Source organism: Euprymna scolopes, chromosome 18, assembly GCF_053919585.1.
Source record: "Euprymna scolopes isolate OS-2025 chromosome 18, ASM5391958v1, whole genome shotgun sequence".
Taxonomy (NCBI): Eukaryota; Metazoa; Mollusca; class Cephalopoda; order Sepiida; family Sepiolidae; genus Euprymna; species Euprymna scolopes.
This window is the reverse complement of record NC_136499.1, coordinates 112,603,842-112,627,125: the sequence shown is the minus strand read 5'-3', so window position 1 is coordinate 112,627,125 and position 23,284 is coordinate 112,603,842. Positions and strand designations below refer to the sequence as shown.

At 35.3% G+C, this 23,284-nt stretch overlaps 1 protein-coding gene across 3 annotated transcripts in view; it reads right to left on the bottom strand.

The window, feature by feature from the left end:
* The window catches only part of LOC145297770 (uncharacterized), a 576,130-nt gene that overhangs the window by 115,718 nt on the left and 437,128 nt on the right, over positions 1 to 23,284 (bottom strand). For all 3 annotated transcript variants that reach the window (XM_080144014.1, XM_080144016.1, XM_080144015.1), the window contains exons 51-54: positions 18,751 to 18,994; positions 16,585 to 16,645; positions 14,194 to 14,296; positions 2,400 to 2,561 (exon numbers count right to left, since the gene is read on the bottom strand). In XM_080144014.1, coding sequence (XP_080000140.1) covers positions 2,400 to 2,561; positions 14,194 to 14,296; positions 16,585 to 16,645; positions 18,751 to 18,994 — 570 coding nt within the window. The remainder of the gene's footprint in view (positions 1 to 2,399; positions 2,562 to 14,193; positions 14,297 to 16,584; positions 16,646 to 18,750; positions 18,995 to 23,284) is intronic.

Below are 23,284 nucleotides of genomic sequence, written 5' to 3'. Positions count from 1 at the left end.
ATGATCTTTTTTTGCCCTGTTTCTTTCAAATGGTCCCTTTTATGTAATGTTTCGCTGACTTCTTTCTTTTGTGAAAAAGTTGCTGCACGTCAAAATTACGAGTTTCTTTCTTACTCTATTACAACAATGATCAGATATTATCATAATGATATTTGAAAACGAGGCTATATCAAAGGGGAGGTCACTTTCATATTCTTGTCCAAGGTTGCCAAATTGGCCTTTGTAAAGCCAAATTTTGCGGTTTGGCTATTATTGAAGCAGATTAGGCTTCAAAAATTATATTTGGCCTTTCTCAAAGCGTAATGTACGGACAATTTAACAAAGGAACAAGCCAAACATTATCATTATAATATATAGATTTTAGTTTCGTTTAGAATGAGAAAAAAAAAATTTTTTTCAATAGCATGTTTAAAAGAATATAAAAAATAAAATACATCAGAATACATTTCGATTTCTTAAGTGTTGAGACATTATGTTGAACAAAGATGCGGCAGTAAATCAAATCGACAAAGAATCAATGCAGTCACGATCTCGAGTGTTGAGTAATTCTTAACAACAAAGATGGCGGTGAAGAATCAATATAGTCACAATTACGTCATTTCAAGACAGATGTTGACAGCAAACTGACTTGAATCCAAACTTCAATATCAAAGGGGAGGTCACTTTCATATTCTTGTCCAAGGTTGCCAAATTTTGCGGTTTGGCTATTATTGAAGCAGTTTGGGCTTCAAAAATTATATTTGGCCTTTCTCAAAGCGTAACGTACAGACAAATTAATAAAAGAACATTATCATTTTAATATATAGATTTAAAAAAATAAAATACATCAGAATGCATTTCGATTTCTTCGTAAACAACTCATTGGCAACTATACCCATTCAAAACACAATTTTATTATAGAGATCGTTTATAAATTGTTAAGTGTTGAGACATTATGTTGGACAAAGATGGCGGTAGTAAATCAAATCGACAAAGAATCAATGCAGTCACGATCTCGAGTGTTGAGTAATTCTTAACAACAAAGATGGCGGCGAAGAATCAATATAGTCACAATTACGTCATTTCAAGACAGAGGTTGACAGCAGACTAACTTGAATCCAAAATTCAATATTTTTATAATGAGGTTGGAGGCTTCTCATTGGTTGATTGTCCTAACCGTAGTTATAAATAAGATCGTCGAAATCATTGGGCTCATACCTTCATTATTAATCCAAAACATTTTAACATAAATATCCCAATAAAATTGTCTCGCAAAACATGTAATACAGACATCCTTTCATATTATTTTGAGTGTCATTTTCACACCGTTTCGTTTGATGTAACTTCTGGCCTTCTTTAGTTGTATCTTGTCGAACTCGGGAATGTTTCTGCCAAACTCGGGAATCTGGACGAAATTTCAAATGGAACGTTTTACTCACTTCACCAGGGTAGCATGTTCTTGTTCTGTCAGGCATCACTGGATAGAGGTCCTAAATAATTCGCAATTGTATTTTTCGAAGGTTCGATTCTCAGTGTGGGCGACCGAAAGATATAATTGCAAATTATTTAGGACGCGGACGTATTTTGTATGACTAAGATAAATTTTGTGTAGTTTTTTCTTTTTTTCAAAATAAAATTTTATTTCCAGAAATAATTCAGTGAATTGCACAAAAAAATAAAAATAAAATAAAAAGATATTGTGAAAGCACAGTGGATATAAAGGGACGGTTAATGTCCATTTATATGCTTAGTATTAAGTGTTGAGACATTATGTTGAACAAAGATGGCGGTAGTAAATTAAATCGGCGAAGAATCAATGCAGTCATGATCTAGTGTGTTGAGTAATTCTTAACAACAAAGATGGCGGCGAAGAATCGATACAGTCACGATTCAGTAGTTTCAAGACGGAGGTTGACAGTGAACTGAATTGAATAAAAAATTCGATATTTTTATAATAAAGTTTGAAGCTTTTCATTAGTTGATTGTCCTAACCATAGTTATAAATAAGATCGTCAAAATCATTCATTACTTCATTACTAATCAAAAATATTTTAACATAAATATTCCAATAAAATTATGTCTAAAATTAACATATTTGTTCATGACAACACGTTTTATAATAGAGGGAAAAATTAAAAAAGAAAGCAACGGCAGAAACGTACGGACTAATTAACAAAGGAACAAGCCAAACATGCGGGATGCCCCTCCATGAATGAAAAATTTACTTTTACCATGATTAATGTTTGTGCAAAATTTAAAAAAAAATCAAAGGCATAGTTAGTGAGAAAAGTGCGAATAAATAAATGAACGATTTTGGGGGCAATTTTACCCCTATAGTAGGCTCTCGTTTATAAATATCTAGAATCATAAAAGTCCAACAAAAAAAAAATAATTTAAACAAGATATTTATACACACTTACTTTTACAGTCACTGATATTCATATGACCAGTGCCCAAGGTGGTTGTGTTAGCTGGACATAAAACACATCTGGTTTGAGCCACATTTTCTTGGTATGTTCCGACTGGACACGAGTCACATTGCTGCGTACTGGCATTCAGAAACGTCCCAGCTGTGCATTCAACTGAAAAATAAAACGTATGTAATATTCTCATTTCTATAATAATACTAGAAGATGTATCCGGCGTTGCCTGGGATTAAACATAATGTTAAATTCCTTTTAAAAAATGAAGTAAGGAAAAAAACCCGGAAAGAAACTGAGACAGGTGCATGCGAGTATTATGTTTTTTTCTAAAACAGTTCACTTCTTGTAAGTAAAAAAGAAAAATACTCGAGGTGAGATCGAAACCAAAACCTAAAGACAGTAAGTCAAGAACGATAACCATTAGACCAGCTTGACAAGATCTTTAAAAAGTATTTTCAAAGCTCGTGAAACAGTTGACAAACAGACAAAAATTCGATATCAATTTTTCAATTTTGACCTCTTAGCCACCCTTTCTTCCGGATGGAAACAGATTATAAAGTTTTCCCCTCATCTGTATACCCTAGATATCAACTTTCAAGTTTTTAGATCAAATATTCGTTGAGTTTATAGGTTGAGAAGTGTGCTCACTAACACATATATTATCACTTTTATAGATATACAGAACATTGAGCCTTTCTCCTCCATCTATCTATGTTTTTCTCGCCTCTTTGTCATTTACACATTTTTTTTTTCTATTTTAGTATTAATCGATGGCGACCGGGACCTGTTGACATTCCACAGGAGACTCTTTCATATGTAATATATTGATGTTGACATTCCACACGAGACTCTTTCATATGTAATATATTGATGTTGACATTCCACAGGAGACTCTTCCATATGTAATATATTGATGTTGACATTCCACAGGAGACTCTTTCATATGTAATATATTGATGTTGACATTCCACAGGAGACTCTTTCATATGTAATATATTGATGTTGACATTCCACAGGAGACTCTTTCATATGTAATATATTGATGTTGACATTCCACAGGAGACTCTTTCATATGTAATACATTGATGTTGACATTCCACAGGAGACTCTTTCATATGTAATATATTGATGTTGACATTCCACAGGAGACTCTTTCATATGTAATACATTGATGTTGACATTCCACAGGAGACTCTTTCATATGTAATATATTGATGTTGACATTCCACAGGAGACTCTTTCATATGTAATATATTGATGTTGACATTCCACAGGAGACTCTTTCATATGTAATATATTGATGTTGACATTCCACAGGAGACTCTTTCATATGTAATACATTGATGTTGACATTCCACAGGAGACTCTTTCATATGTAATATATTGATGTTGACATTCCACAGGAGACTCTTTCATATGTAATACATTGATGTTGACATTCCACAGGAGACTCTTTCATATGTAATATATTGATGTTGACATTCCACAGGAGACTCTTTCATATGTAATATATTGATGTTGACATTCCACAGGAGACTCTTTCATATGTAATATATTGATGTTGACATTCCACACGAGACTCTTTCATATGTAATATATTAATGTTGACATTCCACAGGAGACTCTTTCATATGTAATATATTGATGTTGACATTCCACAGGAGACTCTTTCATATGTAATATATTGATGTTGACATTCCACAGGAGACTCTTTCATATGTAATACATTGATGTTGACATTCCACAGGAGACTCTTTCATATGTAATATATTGATGTTGACATTCCACAGGAGACTCTTTCATATGTAATATATTGATGTTGACATTCCTCAGGAGACTCTTTCATATGTAATATATTGATGTTGACATTCCACAGGAGACTCTTTCATATGTAATATATTAATGTTGACATTCCACAGGAGACTCTTTCATATGTAATATATTGATGTTGACATTCCACACGAGACTCTTTCATATGTAATATATTGATGTTGACATTCCACACGAGACTCTTTCATATGTAATATATTGATGTTGACATTCTACAGGAGACTCTTTCATATGTAATATATTGATGTTGACATTCCACAGGAGACTCTTTCATATGTAATATATTGATGTTGACATTCCACAGGAGACTCTTTCATATGTAATATATTGATGTTGACATTCCACAGGAGACTCTTTCATATGTAATATATTGATGTTGACATTCCACAGGAGACTCTTTCATATGTAATATGTTGATGTTGACATTCCACAGGAGACTCTTTCATATGTAATACATTCATGTTGACATTCCACAGGAGACTATTTCATATGTAATATATTAATGTTGACATTCCACAGGAGACTCTTTCATATGTAATATATTGATGTTGACATTCCACAGGAGACTCTTTCATATGTAATATATTGATGTTGACATTCTACAGGAGACTCTTTCATATGTAATATATTGATGTTGACATTCCACAGGAGACTCTTTCATATGTAATATATTGATGTTGACATTCCACAGGAGACTCTTTCATATGTAATATATTGATGTTGACATTCCACACGAGACTCTTTCATATGTAATATATTGATGTTGACATTCCACACGAGACTCTTTCATATGTAATATATTGATGTTGACATTCCACAGGAGACTCTTTCATATGTAATATATTGATGTTGACATTCCACACGAGACTCTTTCATATGTAATATATTGATGTTGACATTCTACAGGAGACTCTTTCATATGTAATATATTGATGTTGACATTCCACAGGAGACTCTTTCATATGTAATATATTGATGTTGACATTCCACAGGAGACTCTTTCATATGTAATATATTGATGTTGACATTCCACAGGAGACTCTTTCATATGTAATATATTGATGTTGACATTCCACAGGAGACTCTTTCATATGTAATATATTGATGTTGACATTCCACAGGAGACTCTTTCATATGTAATATATTGATGTTGACATTCTACAGGAGACTCTTTCATATGTAATATATTGATGTTGACATTCCACAGGAGACTCTTTCATATGTAATATATTGATGTTGACATTCCACAGGAGACTCTTTCATATGTAATATGTTGATGTTGACATTCCACAGGAGACTCTTTCATATGTAATATGTTGATGTTGACATTCCACAGGAGACTCTTTCATATGTAATACATTGATGTTGACATTCCACAGGAGACTCTTTCATATGTAATATATTAATGTTGACATTCCACAGGAGACTCTTTCATATGTAATATATTGATGTTGACATTCCACAGGAGACTCTTTCATATGTAATATATTAATGTTGACATTCCACAGGAGACTCTTTCATATGTAATATATTAATGTTGACATTCCACAGGAGACTCTTTCATATGTAATATATTGATGTTGACATTCCACAGGAGACTCTTTCATATGTAATATATTGATGTTGACATTCCACAGGAGACTCTTTCATATGTAATATATTGATGTTGACATTCCACAGGAGACTCTTTCATATGTAATATATTGATGTTGACATTCCACAGGAGACTCTTTCATATGTAATATATTGATGTTGACATTCCACAGGAGACTCTTTCATATGTAATATATTGATGTTGACATTCCACAGGAGACTCTTTCATATGTAATATGTTGATGTTGACATTCCACAGGAGACTCTTTCATATGTAATACATTGATGTTGACATTCCACAGGAGACTCTTTCATATGTAATATATTAATGTTGACATTCCACAGGAGACTCTTTCATATGTAATATATTGATGTTGACATTCAACAGGAGACTCTTTCATATGTAATATATTGATGTTGACATTCTACAGGAGACTCTTTCATATGTAATATATTGATGTTGACATTCCACAGGAGACTCTTTCATATGTAATATATTGATGTTGACATTCCACAGGAGACTCTTTCATATGTAATATATTGATGTTGACATTCCTCAGGAGACTCTTTCATATGTAATATATTGATGTTGACATTCCTCAGGAGACTCTTTCATATGTAATATATTGATGTTGACATTCCACACGAGACTCTTTCATATGTAATATATTGATGTTGACATTCCACACGAGACTCTTTCATATGTAATATATTGATGTTGACATTCCACAGGAGACTCTTTCATATGTAATATATTGATGTTGACATTCCACAGGAGACTCTTTCATATGTAATATATTGATGTTGACATTCTACAGGAGACTCTTTCATATGTAATATATTGATGTTGACATTCTACAGGAGACTCTTTCATATGTAATATATTGATGTTGACATTCCACAGGAGACTCTTTCATATGTAATATATTGATGTTGACATTCCACAGGAGACTCTTTCATATGTAATATATTGATGTTGACATTCCACACGAGACTCTTTCATATGTAATATATTGATGTTGACATTCCACACGAGACTCTTTCATATGTAATATATTGATGTTGACATTCCACACGAGACTCTTTCATATGTAATATATTGATGTTGACATTCCACACGAGACTCTTTCATATGTAATATATTGATGTTGACATTCCACAGGAGACTCTTTCATATGTAATATATTGATGTTGACCTTCCACAGGAGACTCTTTCATATGTAATATATTGATGTAGACATTCCACAGGAGACTCTTTCATATGTAATATATTGATGTTGACATTCCACAGGAGACTCTTTCATATGTAATATATTGATGTTGACATTCCACAGGAGACTCTTTCATATGTAATATATTGATGTTGACATTCCACAGGAGACTCTTTCATATGTAATATATTGATGTTGACATTCCACAGGAGACTCTTTCATATGTAATATATTGATGTTGACATTCCACACGAGACTCTTTCATATGTAATATATTGATGTTGACATTCCACAGGAGACTCTTTCATATGTAATATATTGATGTTAACATTCCACAGGAGACTCTTTCATATGTAATATATTGATGTTGACATTCCACAGGAGACTCTTTCATATGTAATATATTGATGTTGACATTCCACACGAGACTCTTTCATATGTAATATATTGATGTTGCCATTCCACAGGAGACTCTTTCATATGTAATATATTGATGTTAACATTCCACAGGAGACTCTTTCATATGTAATATATTGATGTTGACATTCCACAGGAGACTCTTTCATATGTAATATATTGATGTTGACATTCCACAGGAGACTCTTTCATATGTAATATATTGATGTTGACATTCCACAGGAGACTCTTTCATATGTAATATATTGATGTTGACATTCCACAGGAGACTCTTTCATATGTAATATATTGATGTTGACATTCCACAGGAGACTCTTTCATATGTAATATATTGATGTTGACATTCCACAGGAGACTCTTTCATATGTAATATGTTGATGTTGACATTCCACAGGAGACTCTTTCATATGTAATACATTGATGTTGACATTCCACAGGAGACTCTTTCATATGTAATATATTAATGTTGACATTCCACAGGAGACTCTTTCATATGTAATATATTGATGTTGACATTCAACAGGAGACTCTTTCATATGTAATATATTGATGTTGACATTCTACAGGAGACTCTTTCATATGTAATATATTGATGTTGACATTCCACAGGAGACTCTTTCATATGTAATATATTGATGTTGACATTCCACAGGAGACTCTTTCATATGTAATATATTGATGTTGACATTCCACACGAGACTCTTTCATATGTAATATATTGATGTTGACATTCCACACGAGACTCTTTCATATGTAATATATTGATGTTGACATTCCACAGGAGACTCTTTCATATGTAATATATTGATGTTGACATTCCACAGGAGACTCTTTCATATGTAATATATTGATGTTGACATTCTACAGGAGACTCTTTCATATGTAATATATTGATGTTGACATTCTACAGGAGACTCTTTCATATGTAATATATTGATGTTGACATTCCACAGGAGACTCTTTCATATGTAATATATTGATGTTGACATTCCACAGGAGACTCTTTCATATGTAATATATTGATGTTGACATTCCACACGAGACTCTTTCATATGTAATATATTGATGTTGACATTCTACAGGAGACTCTTTCATATGTAATATATTGATGTTGACATTCTACAGGAGACTCTTTCATATGTAATATATTGATGTTGACATTCCACAGGAGACTCTTTCATATGTAATATATTGATGTTGACATTCCACAGGAGACTCTTTCATATGTAATATATTGATGTTGACCTTCCACAGGAGACTCTTTCATATGTAATATATTGATGTAGACATTCCACAGGAGACTCTTTCATATGTAATATATTGATGTTGACATTCCACAGGAGACTCTTTCATATGTAATACATTGATGTTGACATTCCACAGGAGACTCTTTCATATGTAATATATTGATGTTGACATTCCACAGGAGACTCTTTCATATGTAATATATTGATGTTGACATTCCACAGGAGACTCTTTCATATGTAATATATTGATGTTGACATTCCACACGAGACTCTTTCATATGTAATATATTGATGTTGACATTCCACAGGAGACTCTTTCATATGTAATATATTGATGTTAACATTCCACAGGAGACTCTTTCATATGTAATATATTGATGTTGACATTCCACAGGAGACTCTTTCATATGTAATATATTGATGTTGACATTCCACACGAGACTCTTTCATATTTAATATATTGATGTTGACATTCCACAGGAGACTCTTTCATATGTAATATATTGATGTTGACATTCCACAGGAGACTCTTTCATATGTAATATATTGATGTTGACATTCCACAGGAGACTCTTTCATATGTAATATATTGATGTTGACATTCCACAGGAGACTCTTTCATATGTAATATATTGATGTTGACATTCCACACGAGACTCTTTCATATTTAATATATTGATGTTGACATTCCACAGGAGACTCTTTCATATGTAATATATTGATGTTGACATTCCACAGGAGACTCTTTCATATGTAATATATTGATGTTGACATTCCACAGGAGACTCTTTCATATGTAATATATTGATGTTGACATTCCACAGGAGACTCTTTCATATGTAATATATTGATGTTGACATTCCACACGAGACTCTTTCATATGTAATATATTGATGTTGACATTCCACAGGAGACTCTTTCATATGTAATACATTAATGTTGACATTCCACAGGAGACTCTTTCATATGTAATATATTGATGTTGACATTCCACAGGAGACTCTTTCATATGTAATACATTGATGTTGACATTCCACAGGAGACTCTTTCATATGTAATATATTGATGTTGACATTCCACAGGAGACTCTTTCATATGTAATATATTGATGTTGACATTCCACAGGAGACTCTTTCATATGTAATATATTGATGTTGACATTCCACAGGAGACTCTTTCATATGTAATATATTGATGTTGACATTCCACAGGAGACTCTTTCATATGTAATATATTGATGTTGACATTCCACAGGAGACTCTTTCATATGTAATATATTGATGTTGACATTCCACAGGAGACTCTTTCATATGTAATATATTGATGTTGACATTCCACAGGAGACTCTTTCATATGTAATATATTGATGTTGACATTCCACACGAGACTCTTTCATATGTAATATATTGATGTTGACATTCCACAGGAGACTCTTTCATATGTAATATATTGATGTTGACATTCCACAGGAGACTCTTTCATATGTAATATATTGATGTTGACATTCCACAGGAGACTCTTTCATATGTAATATATTGATGTTGACATTCCACAGGAGACTCTTTCATATGTAATATATTGATGTTGACATTCCACAGGAGACTCTTTCATATGTAATACATTGATGTTGACATTCCACACGAGACTCTTTCATATGTAATATATTGATGTTGACATTCCACAGGAGACTCTTTCATATGTAATATATTGATGTTGACATTCCACACGAGACTCTTTCATATGTAATATATTGATGTTGACATTCCACAGGAGACTCTTTCATATGTAATATATTGATGTTGACATTCCACAGGAGACTCTTTCATATGTAATATATTGATGTTGACATTCCACAGGAGACTCTTTCATATGTAATATATTGATGTTGACATTCCACAGGAGACTCTTTCATATGTAATATATTGATGTTGACATTCCACAGGAGACTCTTTCATATGTAATATATTGATGTTGACATTCCACACGAGACTCTTTCATATGTAATATATTGATGTTGACATTCCACAGGAGACTCTTTCATATGTAATATATTGATGTTGACATTCCACAGGAGACTCTTTCATATGTAATACATTGATGTTGACATTCCACAGGAGACTCTTTCATATGTAATATATTGATGTTGACATTCCACAGGAGACTCTTTCATATGTAATATATTGATGTTGACATTCCACAGGAGACTCTTTCATATGTAATATATTGATGTTGACATTCCACACGAGACTCTTTCATATGTAATATATTGATGTTGACATTCCACAGGAGACTCTTTCATATGTAATACATTGATGTTGACATTCCACACGAGACTCTTTCATATGTAATATATTGATGTTGACATTCCACAGGAGACTCTTTCATATGTAATATATTGATGTTGACATTCCACACGAGACTCTTTCATATGTAATATATTGATGTTGACATTCCACAGGAGACTCTTTCATATGTAATATATTGATGTTGACATTCCACAGGAGACTCTTTCATATGTAATATATTGATGTTGACATTCCACACGAGACTCTTTCATATGTAATATATTGATGTTGACATTCCACAGGAGACTCTTTCATATGTAATATATTGATGTTGACATTCCACACGAGACTCTTTCATATGTAATATATTGATGTTGACATTCCACAGGAGACTCTTTCATATGTAATATATTGATGTTGACATTCCACACGAGACTCTTTCATATGTAATATATTGATGTTGACATTCCACAGGAGACTCTTTCATATGTAATACATTGATGTTGACATTCCACACGAGACTCTTTCATATGTAATATATTGATGTTGACATTCCACACGAGACTCTTTCATATGTAATATATTGATGTTGACATTCCACACGAGACTCTTTCATATGTAATATATTGATGTTGACATTCCACAGGAGACTCTTTCATAATTAATATATTGATGTTGACATTCCCCAGGAGACTCTTTCATATGTAATATATTGATGTTGACATTCCACACGAGACTCTTTCATATGTAATATATTGATGTTGACATTCCACACGAGACTCTTTCATATGTAATATATTGATGTTTACATTCCACAGGAGACTCTTTCATAATTAATATATTGATGTTGACATTCCCCAGGAGACTCTTACATATGTAATATATTGATGTTGACATTCCACACGAGACTCTTTCATATGTAATACATTGATGTTGACATTCCACAGGAGACTCTTTCATATGTAATATATTGATGTTGACATTCCACAGGAGACTCTTTCATATGTAATACATTGATGTTGACATTCCACAGGAGACTCTTTCATATGTAATATATTGATGTTGACATTCCACACGAGACTCTTTCATATGTAATATATTGATGTTGACATTCCACAGGAGACTCTTTCATATGTAATATATTGATGTAGACATTCCACAGGAGACTCTTTCATATGTAATATATTGATGTTGACATTCCACAGGAGACTCTTTCATATGTAATACATTGATGTTGACATTCCACAGGAGACTCTTTCATATGTAATATATTGATGTTGACATTCCCCAGGAGACTCTTTCATATGTAATATATTGATGTTGACATTCCACAGGAGACTCTTTCATATGTAATATATTGATTTTGACATTCCACAGGAGACTCTTTCATATGTAATATATTCTGCGGATGTTCAGCCCTGGCAGGACTGAAAAGTCATCTTCGGGCACAAGGATTTTCAGTGACTGAGGGAGTGGCATTTGTCTGACAAGACGTCCCAATCATCATGTATATATATATCTAGGGATTATGGCCTAATGGTTAAGGCACCGGACTGTGGTAAACATGGTCTGAGGTTCGATCCCTAGAAACAGTTGAACTACGCTGATGAGAGGTAATGACCTCGAAACACGCGTGTACGTAGATTACTGTTTTAAAAATAATAAATAAATAAAAATGTTATATACGTCCAAATTAAAAAGGGCGACTTTCTAAGTAAATAAAAAAAGTAAATAAATTAAAAAAAAAAAATAATGAGCTCCGAGGTTGAGCCAATATTAACCGTATGTATCGCTTGAAAAAAAAAAACAAACAACAATAACAAAATCTATATATATATATATATATATATATATATATATATAGATTTTGTTATATATATATATACATATATATATATATATATATATATGTCGCCTGGGATTAAATGAGGATCAGCGAATGTTCCACACTTCCAATACTTTTATTGTCATCGAAATTCATGAAATCATCCATTTTTCAATCAAATTGGTTGATTGTTTCCTCCTGCTTCTGTTGTGGCACTATATCATAGTTCCATGGTTTTTATAGCTGCTTACGCACCCTCCCCCTGCATGGATGTAGGCAAAGGAATACACAGAAAAATGCAATCCCATAATTCCATTTCTTCTTTTGACTTCTTTCTGTCCGGACCATCATGAGGTGCGCATGCATATTTCTGTCTCTCCATAAATGAGGGAGGGGGGCACCCCGTCCCTCAGTACTAGTTAGGATAGGTTAGTTAGTTTTGAAGAGCCTATTGTCTAGTTTTGATTGTAAAAATTAATTATAATTTGTATATTGTATTGTAATATATATTTTTGTAAAATAAATAGTTAAGATTATATAATATATATTACAATTGTGTCGTTTTTTTTTGTGTCTGCCATAAATGTCTTAAGTCGAATGAGGCAACCCTGAAGATGAAGGAAAAAGATCCCAGCCAGAATTCCTCCAGAGTGATCTTGAGATAATGAAGAAGCCACACACTTACATCCAACATCTCAGGTATGATTCTCCTCTTTATACTCAGACCCTAATGACTGACCTATCTTCACATTATCATGGGACCGTTTCTAAGACATTTAGTTTAACACATGTGTCGTGTTATACCGGGAGGAAGCTTCACACGTCCTTCCTGCAGTGACTTAGTTCACAATACATTGTACTTTAGATTGCACTGTAGAGAACCTACTGTTAATTTTATAAAGTTATTTTTATATAATTGCTTGAGTTAAAGTTTAAAATATGAAAGTTAATTACCATGGTGCAATTGGGCTCTAACAGAAACATTCATTTCTAATATGCCTGTATCTTATCAAAGAGCTTACTGTTTATTTTATATGCTGGTCCCTTTTGCTTGTGCGGCGATAAAACTTCTCAAATACACTTGTGATGTTAAACTGTATAAGTGTATCAAATTTGGTTCCTACTTTAATTGGGTTTTTTTCAGATATTGATTCTTGATACTTATGGGAGACATTCTGATAAAAAAATTTCTAAGAACACTGCCAGATACATAAAGTACATTTGTGTGAAATTTTAAAAAACTCAACCCACAGTCCACAGTCTATCAGAACCGAACTCTCTCTCTCTCTCACACACACACACACACACACACACACACACACACAAAGTACCTTTTATATAGAAGATATTACATAAAAAGCGTATAAAATGATAAACACTTACCACATTTTCCTTGTACAAGTGCTACTCCTGTTGTGTTGCAGGACTGAATCGTGTTTAAATAAAATTGATTTCTCTGTAAATGCCCTCCTCCAACAATTGACGACTAAAAGAAAAATAATAGATTACATTGTTAATAATTTATCTGTATTTCCCAAACATTTTAGTGTCTGGCATAAGACAACAATTTTATGGTTCTTTGATGATATATTGTTTTGACACTATTATATGTGCCCTTTGGTGCGAGATTCAGCTCCGCACATTTAACAAAAATAATTGGAGTTAATTTTTTCTATCGATTCTTATATATTATAAAGTTGTGATTAAAAAAAAAAAATGTCCATTGGGTGCATTAGCTTGAATCAACAGCCTTATGCCTGACAAATATATAATTCAAGTATTCTTAAAGACAAGTTTAAATCTATGACCTCAGAGGAAAAGAGTCAGAGATGATCCTGAAATGAAAGTCGTCAGAAAAATAATAGATTACATTGTTAATAATTTATCTGTACTTCCCAAACTTTTTAGTGTCTGGTATAAGGCAACAATTTTATAGTTCTTTGATGATATATTGTTGTGGCGCTATGATAAGCACCCTTTTGAGGAAGCTTCAACTCTGCACATTGAACAAAAATAAATGAAGAGGCACTGATATTATTTTAGCTCTTTTGTTAAAACTGCAAAAGTATTTATCTAAGCTTGCAGGGATACCCAGCATAGCCCGATCATAAAATATGCTTAAATATGATACTTTCATTTAGGCAGATTTCGTATATATTATTATAGTCAATTTTCTATCAATTCTTATATATTATAAAGTTGCGATTTCAAAAATGAAAAATAATATGTCCATATGACTTGGGTGCATTAGCTTGAATCAACAGCCTTATGCCTGACAAATATATAATTCAAGTATTCTTAAGGTTTAGATCAGAAGGAAAGAAGTAAAAAGTCAGATGTGATCCCGAAATGGAAGTTGATAGAAGTACATGACTTCCAGACAAAGATTTTCTCTGTCTTGTCTGGCAATATTTCAAGTAAAGAAGATGTATCCAGGATGCCGTCATCAGTGTGTGGGGTGGGGGACGCACAATATGACTGATTGCATCAAGAAGGACTATCAATCCACCCATCTGTCTGTCTTACGTATTTTCATGTACTAATATGAATATACATTATTATAAACTTGTATCGGCATTGGGAACCAAAGATTTTGCTTGTCTGTGGATACAATCACTCGGACGCCAAGGTTTAATATTTTTATAAAGAGAAGAACGGTTACAGGAAAAAAAAAATCAAAGTGAAAGGTTACTTATGTAAGAAAGACAGACAGATGGGTGGATGGAGAGTTCATCTTGCTGCAGTCAACCGCATTATGCATCCCCCACCACACACACTGATATCGGCATCCTGGATACATCTTCCTTGCTTGAAATATTGCCAGACGAGACAGAAAATCTCAGTCTGGAACTCATGTAGTTCTAACAATTTCCATTCTGAGATCATAGATCTAAATCTGTGTTTAAGAATACTCAAATTACATTTTTGTTTCACTTAATATATGTAACCTATACGGTACACTCATGTTGACACACCGGTTTTGCCAGATCACCAAAGTTAAGCAATGATGAGTCTGACCAGTACCAGATGAGTGACCATTTGGGAAGGCTAGGCGCTGTATGTACTGTGCTGAGCCATAGAAATTTCCAGGTTCGTATCTGGGGGCGTATTTATACTCATGGAGGAAATACACTCCTGAATCAAGATGAAAAACTGTTACACATAAATGTGCTGTGATCATCAAGTTTCTCTATGGCCGAAAACTATAAACGAAAAAAATGAATACGAGATACTTTTTATGTTTTCAGTACACATTTGTTTATTTACACATCAAAATCCGGAGCGTGTTGGAGGTTAATGGAGAAGGTGACCTGATGACCTTTCTCTCTTTGTTTATTGTTTCAAACTCTCCGGGTCAGAGTCCCCATGACAATTGACCTGATTACCTTATTTTCGCCAGCTTTGTTTATTGTACTTTTGCTGGTTTTTGTCTAACCCATTTTAATATCGGTTAGCTTTCCTGGCCGATTGATGCATTCCCAGCACCATGAACACAGATCACTTTATTCCCGGGATTTTCTCATTGTGTTCTTTTGATTGCCCGGACACCTCTCTGTAACACTTTATTCCCGGGATTGTCTCATTGTGTTCTTTTGATTGCCCGGACACCTCTCTGTAACACTTTATTCCCGGGATTGTCTCATTGTGTTCTAGTGATTGCCCGGACCTTCTCCGTAACAAAGCAATGGGAAAGTAAATCTTTACTTATCTTCCCAAGATTACCATGGCTCTACATAAATTTTGTCCTCCAACAAAAAGCTGGAAAATACTTACGTAGTCAAAATTCTTATCGTCCAAGGCGGCTTTTCTTAAGATGCTCTCAGCTGAAGAATTCCTGGAATAGGAAACTCAAAATTTAAATTGTACTTCAAAGTGATAACATTGGGAGGTGATTGTGGTGATTGTGGTGAAATTTCAATACGGATGTTAACAACCTTTATAGGGTTCCTTTTGTATAAAGAGGTGCAAAATTTATGGCATGGTACAAGGTGGCACCAGGATTACAAGACACAGAACTCACGACTTCCTCTCCCCCTAAATGTTTGGTTTCAACAAAAGTTTGGATTCATTCTTTTTGCATTTTGCTAATTCCTACCCTCTGATGAGAAGGAAAGTGTTTCTTTGAAACTTGCGCATTAAGGACTATCCACATTAAATGTTTCCTTATCTAGTGTTTCCTTTACAGATTAAATATGTTTTTAATTCATTTCAAAGTGTTTTTTTAACATGTTTTATTAACTGTTTGCTCGTGTATATATATATATATATATATATATATATATATATATATATATATATATATAATAACATCTTGATGTTGAAAATGCATTCAAATTTTCAAAGAAAACTTTATAAACCTGTAAGAAAGGTATACAGAATTTTAATTATTTCACAAGGAATACAAATAAAACAAACAAAAAAATCGTTATTCCATGGAGTTTCGAAGAATGCAATTCTTCTCATCATAGAGAAGACGTTTGCAAACAATATTTTTGGAAATTATTGCTCATATATCCATATCACACAATGTCTCGCTTAACTATATAATTATAAAACTCAAATGACCTTGTAATCGTTACCCAACCCAACATCCAGTTTACGACTTCCGGTTGCGCATGCGTACATGAACATAAACCCATAATAGCGTAAACAAATGAACACAAATCGCTGGACCAGTTTTGTTCGAACAAACAGGCGTCCTTAGAAAAGCAAATATCTTAAATTTATTAAAAAAAAAGAAGATATGGAAAGCAAGCTCAAAACGTGATTATCCTCATCTTCATAATTGTTGTTATTTCGCCACGTTTCGGCTAACTGATCCTCTGGCCTTCCTCAGGTGATTAACCATGACGGGGCTCATAGTGAAGTGGATTGAAGTATTGAGTCTCTACGGTTCCAAGTGAGCATTGTTAGAAGATAACGGTTTCAATCCTACTGAAGCAGGTCAGAGTATTAGTTGACCAAAAACATGGTAAGATGATAACAATTATGAAAGGCAGTTATTACTGGGGTACAGTTTCAAGACTCAGCATTCATATTCCATTGCGGTTAATCACCTGAAGAAGGCCAGAAGATGACTAAGCCGAAACATGATGAAACAACAACTATTAAGACGAGGTTAACAGTCCATAAAAAAAAAAAATGAATACACAAATTATGTCTGAAAGGATTCCAAATAATAATTTTAAAAAATAAAATATCGCATTCTATAATTTAAAAACAATTTCGGAATAAATAAATAAATGTATATGCAAATGCACATTGGTCTTTATTATAGAGTGTATTATTACACCCTTTAGACCACTTTATAGAGCTTAATAAAAAAGAGGGAGGTAGTGGCTGTAATGAAGTTGATATTTTTAGTGGCTGTGGTCAGGTTCCCAATAATCCCAGACGATTAATTCTCTGCAGAGAATTAATGATTCTTTAAAACGACCTGGTTTTACCTATTCAGACAGTACTACTGCATTTGAGGATTTTAAACACAGTGGGATCAAACAAGAAAAAACAATGGTCAACTGCTGCTTGAGCAGGGGATATAACTTGAATGGCCCCATAGGCTTGTGTATCTGCGCCTAGGACCAGGGAGGTGTAGAGGAGGGGTGCTAGGGATACTCAAGCACCTGCCCCTTTTACTACTGTTTTAAAAGTGCCCTTTGCAGAGGAATGTATTATAGGCCTGTGCCGTTATTTTTCACTGGAGCACCTGCCCTGAAAAACTTCTTTGCACGTCACTGCCTACGATAATAATATTCCTTCCAAAGATGCCTCCCATGGCACAGACACAACAATATACATTGTTACATAGTTGACAACTAACAAGTTTTATGAACTAAATATATACTCACACACATAATCCCAGACAATTAATTCTCTGCAGAGAATTAATGATTCTTTAAAACGACCCAGTATTACCCATTCAGACAAATATATACTCACATTGTATTAATGACAGCATTAACCTTAAAATCCTGGGCTGCATTCAGTTTCTCATCGCATATAAATTTCCACTTAATGTCTGAGCAATCATTCATGCTACACAAAACATTACCATTTTGAGCATTAAGTGTTACCATAGTTTCTATGAGACTTTTCTTCATTGCAGTTTCTACAACGTCGCAATTAGTTGATCGGATCAAGTATTCAAGATTCATGGTGATATAAATCATTACGGGTTTGATGTCTGAAATATATATAAAAAAACATTATTTGACAAGATATTTCCAGGATGGAACGATAAATTTGTTGCCATAAAGAAAATAACATTATAGCTTTATTTGAAAATTTTTATTGAAAAAAAAAATCAATCCAGGTAAATTGATTAGGTAGTAGAGCCGATATCTATTCAATGTAGCCACCTTCAGCCTCAATCACCGCCTCGATATGGGTCTAGAACTAGGACCATGCCTTTTTCACAAGCCCCGAGCTCGGTGAATACTTGGCAGATGGCAGCAATCAGGTTGGCTTTGGTGTTGTGAGGGGGGTCATGTTGGTGATGTTCTCAACCTATGACCAAACGAGGGAGGGGAGGGGCCAATGAGAGAAGGGTATAAAATTGTAGCACTCCTTCTGAAGTCAAGCCTGGGTTACTTTACACTTGTGAACCGGCGCCAAGTTCTTCTGCCACACCCAGGATCTGCCAGCGGGTATCTGATTGCTCCAGGGGATTACCACACTCGAAGTAATCCAGCAGGTTCAGGTCCGGGGAGGAAGGGAACCAGTGAGAGAACGGTACAAAGTTATAGCACTCTTTCTGAAGCAAAGCGTGGGTCCCTTCGGACTTGTGGACTGGCGCCAAGTCCTGTTGCCCCACCCAGGGTCTGCTAGTGACCACCTAATTGCACCAGGATTTCCACACTCTTCAGTACCTCCAGGTACACTTTGGTGCTAACTTTCACACCGACTTTGAAGATGTGAGGTGCCATGATGTGAAACCATACCAACAACAATAACCGTCCCTGTTATTCGTGACAATCCAGCGATACATTTTGAAGGTGCTGGCAATGGTCCTGTTGTCATAACTTGGATTGTTAGAGAGCATGAGTTGTACAGCGGAACATTGTGTCACTTTCAGAGATGATAGAAGGTTCCTATCGCTCTTGGGATTTGTACAAAACTGGCCAATTAGTAGATGACCTGCAACAAAAAAAGAAAACCGGTTTTCATCAAACGGAAATGGAATCATGTCATCTTTATCGTTCCACCCTGTACATCAAATCTCCTCTTGTCAAGAGTTACAGATGGTGCTACAGGACAACCAATTAAAACAACAAGCATTTTTTTTTTACTCATGCTCACCTCTAATAAGGCATATCACAACTTGGACATAATAGGCTACTATTAACAAGACATTGGTTTACATTACATTTAAACTTCTGCATATCAGTACAGCCAGGGAAGCAGGTAGCAGGAAGTAAATTCCAAAGTCTAGCTGTTCGAGGGAAAAAACTATTACAGTAGAAAGCTTTCTGGCATATAGAGACCTCAACAGTGAAGGGGTGTGATTTTGGTGCTAAACGAGTTTGTTGAGGATATGTAAGTCAAGGGGGCGCAAGTGAAACGAGTTCATCAGAGCACATTCCATTAAAATACCTGTAAGACAGACACAAAGATACAACATTGGGAGGATGGAACAGAACTCGTAAGATAAAAATAGAACAAACACAATATCCGTTCCAGAAATCACTCCCCCCCCCTCCTCCAAATTTGGTCAGCCGGGATACTGTAAATGCTGTCACGCATGGAAAGGGACCCTGCACTCATCCCCGCTGGGCTTTCCCGAGGCCACAGTCCTAGTTGAAGAAAGGTCAGCTAATTGTCTGATTGTGTTGCATATCTGATATCCTGCATAACCTCTTGTTCAGTTCCCCCTCACCTAACTGAAACTCTTTACAAACATGATGACACTACAATAAAAAAAAAATAAGCTTAAACCAGGCCTAGGGACAAACAAATTCAACTTGCCTCCTCCCTTGAGGCTTGCATTCACTAACATCCGTGGGTTTAGAACTAATTTAGCTGATGTTGAAGCATTTCTCCTAACAAATACCCCGGATATCTTAGCACTAAGCGAGACTATCCTACACTCCTCCATCCCCTCTAACTACTTTAACATGCCTGGCTATCTCCCACTCTGCCGTAAGGACTCTGACAGACATATGCACGGACTTGGAGTCTACATTCGTAACACCCTCCCCCTGACTAGAGAAACAAACCTAGAAACGGACGATCAAGCCTTTATGTGCTTTAGACTAAACATACAACACAACATTAGCTACTTTTATTTTCTCTACCGCTCTCCCTCGACCCAGGACTACACCATAATAAACAAAGCCTCTGACAGTATAGACACAGCATTCTCCCTCGACACTAGCGCACAAGTCCATTAGTGACTTTAATGTTCGCCACAAAACTGGCTTGGATTCTCTACTCACACTGATGCAGCGGGCAGCACAACACATAGTTTTGCTATATCTCACTCCCTATCACAAATGGTTACGTTTCCCTGACCAGCAAGAACAACAAGCATCACTTTTTTCCCGAGGATTGTACAACAAATGCTGACAGCTCACTCGGGAACGCTGACCATGCAGTGATAATGGTGGAAATCGCCCTAAATTCTAGACCCAAAACTGAAGAGCCGACGCTCAAAACAACGAGATATTATAAAAAGGCTGACTGGGAAGCCATCAGAGATCTTATCAGAGATGCCCCATGGGGAAATATTTTTTCTCTTCCTGCTGAACAGTGCACAAATGAGACCACTGAATGGTTCAAAACAGCAATGGAAGCACATGTTCCCATGCGGAAATTTTATAGCAAGCCCCACTCTCCCAATGGTTTACTTCGACTTGCGCAACTGTCATTGCTCAAAGGCAGTATGCATACCACAGATTTAACCGACATGTCCAGTTCAAACAAACAGAAGTACATAGAAGCTAGAAATAACGTTAAGAAAGAAATAGCGACAGCCAAGAGAGAATTTACTGACACCACTAAAAAATGCATCGAAGCACAAAAATTAGGAAATCGTGACTTCTGGAAAATCTACAACAGTGTAGTAAATAATGGGCAATCAACAATTCTCCCGCTAACCAACAATCACGAGGTTGTTTGCTCAGCAACCAACAAAGCTAATATGCTTACCAGCCGGTTTGCCTAGAACTCCACACTGGACTCTTCCAACCACCCCTGCCTGACTTTCCTTTGCGGACAGACGCCACGCTAGACGATCTAAAAATCACCCCTGCTCAGGTACATGCTATCATAAAAAATCTTGACACTTCAAAAGCACGTGGACCTGATCTCATCCCAGCTGTGCCATTAAAAAAGTGCTCAGTTGAAGTAGCTCCAGTTCTCTCCAAACTCTACAACAAATTCCTTAATGAATCTTGCTTTCCGGGCTATTGGAAAACTGCTTCTGTGGTACCAACATTCAAGAATTCTGGCGAAAGAACTGACCCATCAAATTATTGCCTCATTAGCCTCCTCCCACTTTTCGCCAAAATATTTGAGACCATAATTAACCATGCTCTAGTCCAGCATCTTACAGATGCTAAACTTCTGACTGACAAACAATATGGATTTAGGCAAGCCCGTTCCACAGCTGACATCCTCACTGTAATCTCTGAACGTATATACCATTCACTGGACAAAGCGGGGGAGGGCAGAGCGGTAGCTCTAGATATATCTAAGGCTTTTGACAGGGTATGGCACAAGGGTCTCCTCAGGAAAATTAAATCATACGGTATCACTGGTAGAATACTTAGCATAATTAAATCCTTCTTAGATAAGAGAAAAATCCAGGTTGTCCTCGACGGTCGAACATCTAAACAGTGTGATATAAATGTGGGAGTGCCTCAGGGGTCTATTCTTGGACCTCTATTGTTCCTGATATTTATTAATGACCTCCCAGACAAAACTGCCTCTGAGATGGGTATATATGCTGATGACACTACACTATAACAGGCATCACAGGAAAACAAATGAACACATATCTAAAGAAATGGCAAAAACACTAGAGGATGACCTCCAATCTGTAGTGGAATGGGGACATAAATGGATGGTCACATTCAATGCTGCTAAGACTAAACTGGTTTCCTTCAATAACTACAAGAAACCTTCTCTGCCACCAATAGCAATGGCCAGTGACTCCCTGTCTGAGAGTACATCTTTCAAACTGCTTGGCCTAACGTTCACAGGAAACATGAGCTGGAGCAATTATATTGAAAACATTGCCAGGGCCGCTGCGAAAAAGGTAGGCTCTCTCTACCGTGCTAGAAAACTACTGACACCTGAAAGTATCCTGTATCTCTATAAGGCCACCATTCGCCCATGTATGGAGTATTGTTGTCACATCTGGGCTGGTGCATCTGCTACTAGTCTCTCGCTCCTAGACAAGGTTCAAAAGAGAGTCACCAATCTGATAGGCCCTGGACTGGCATCTAAGCTTCAGCCTCTGTCCCATCGACGA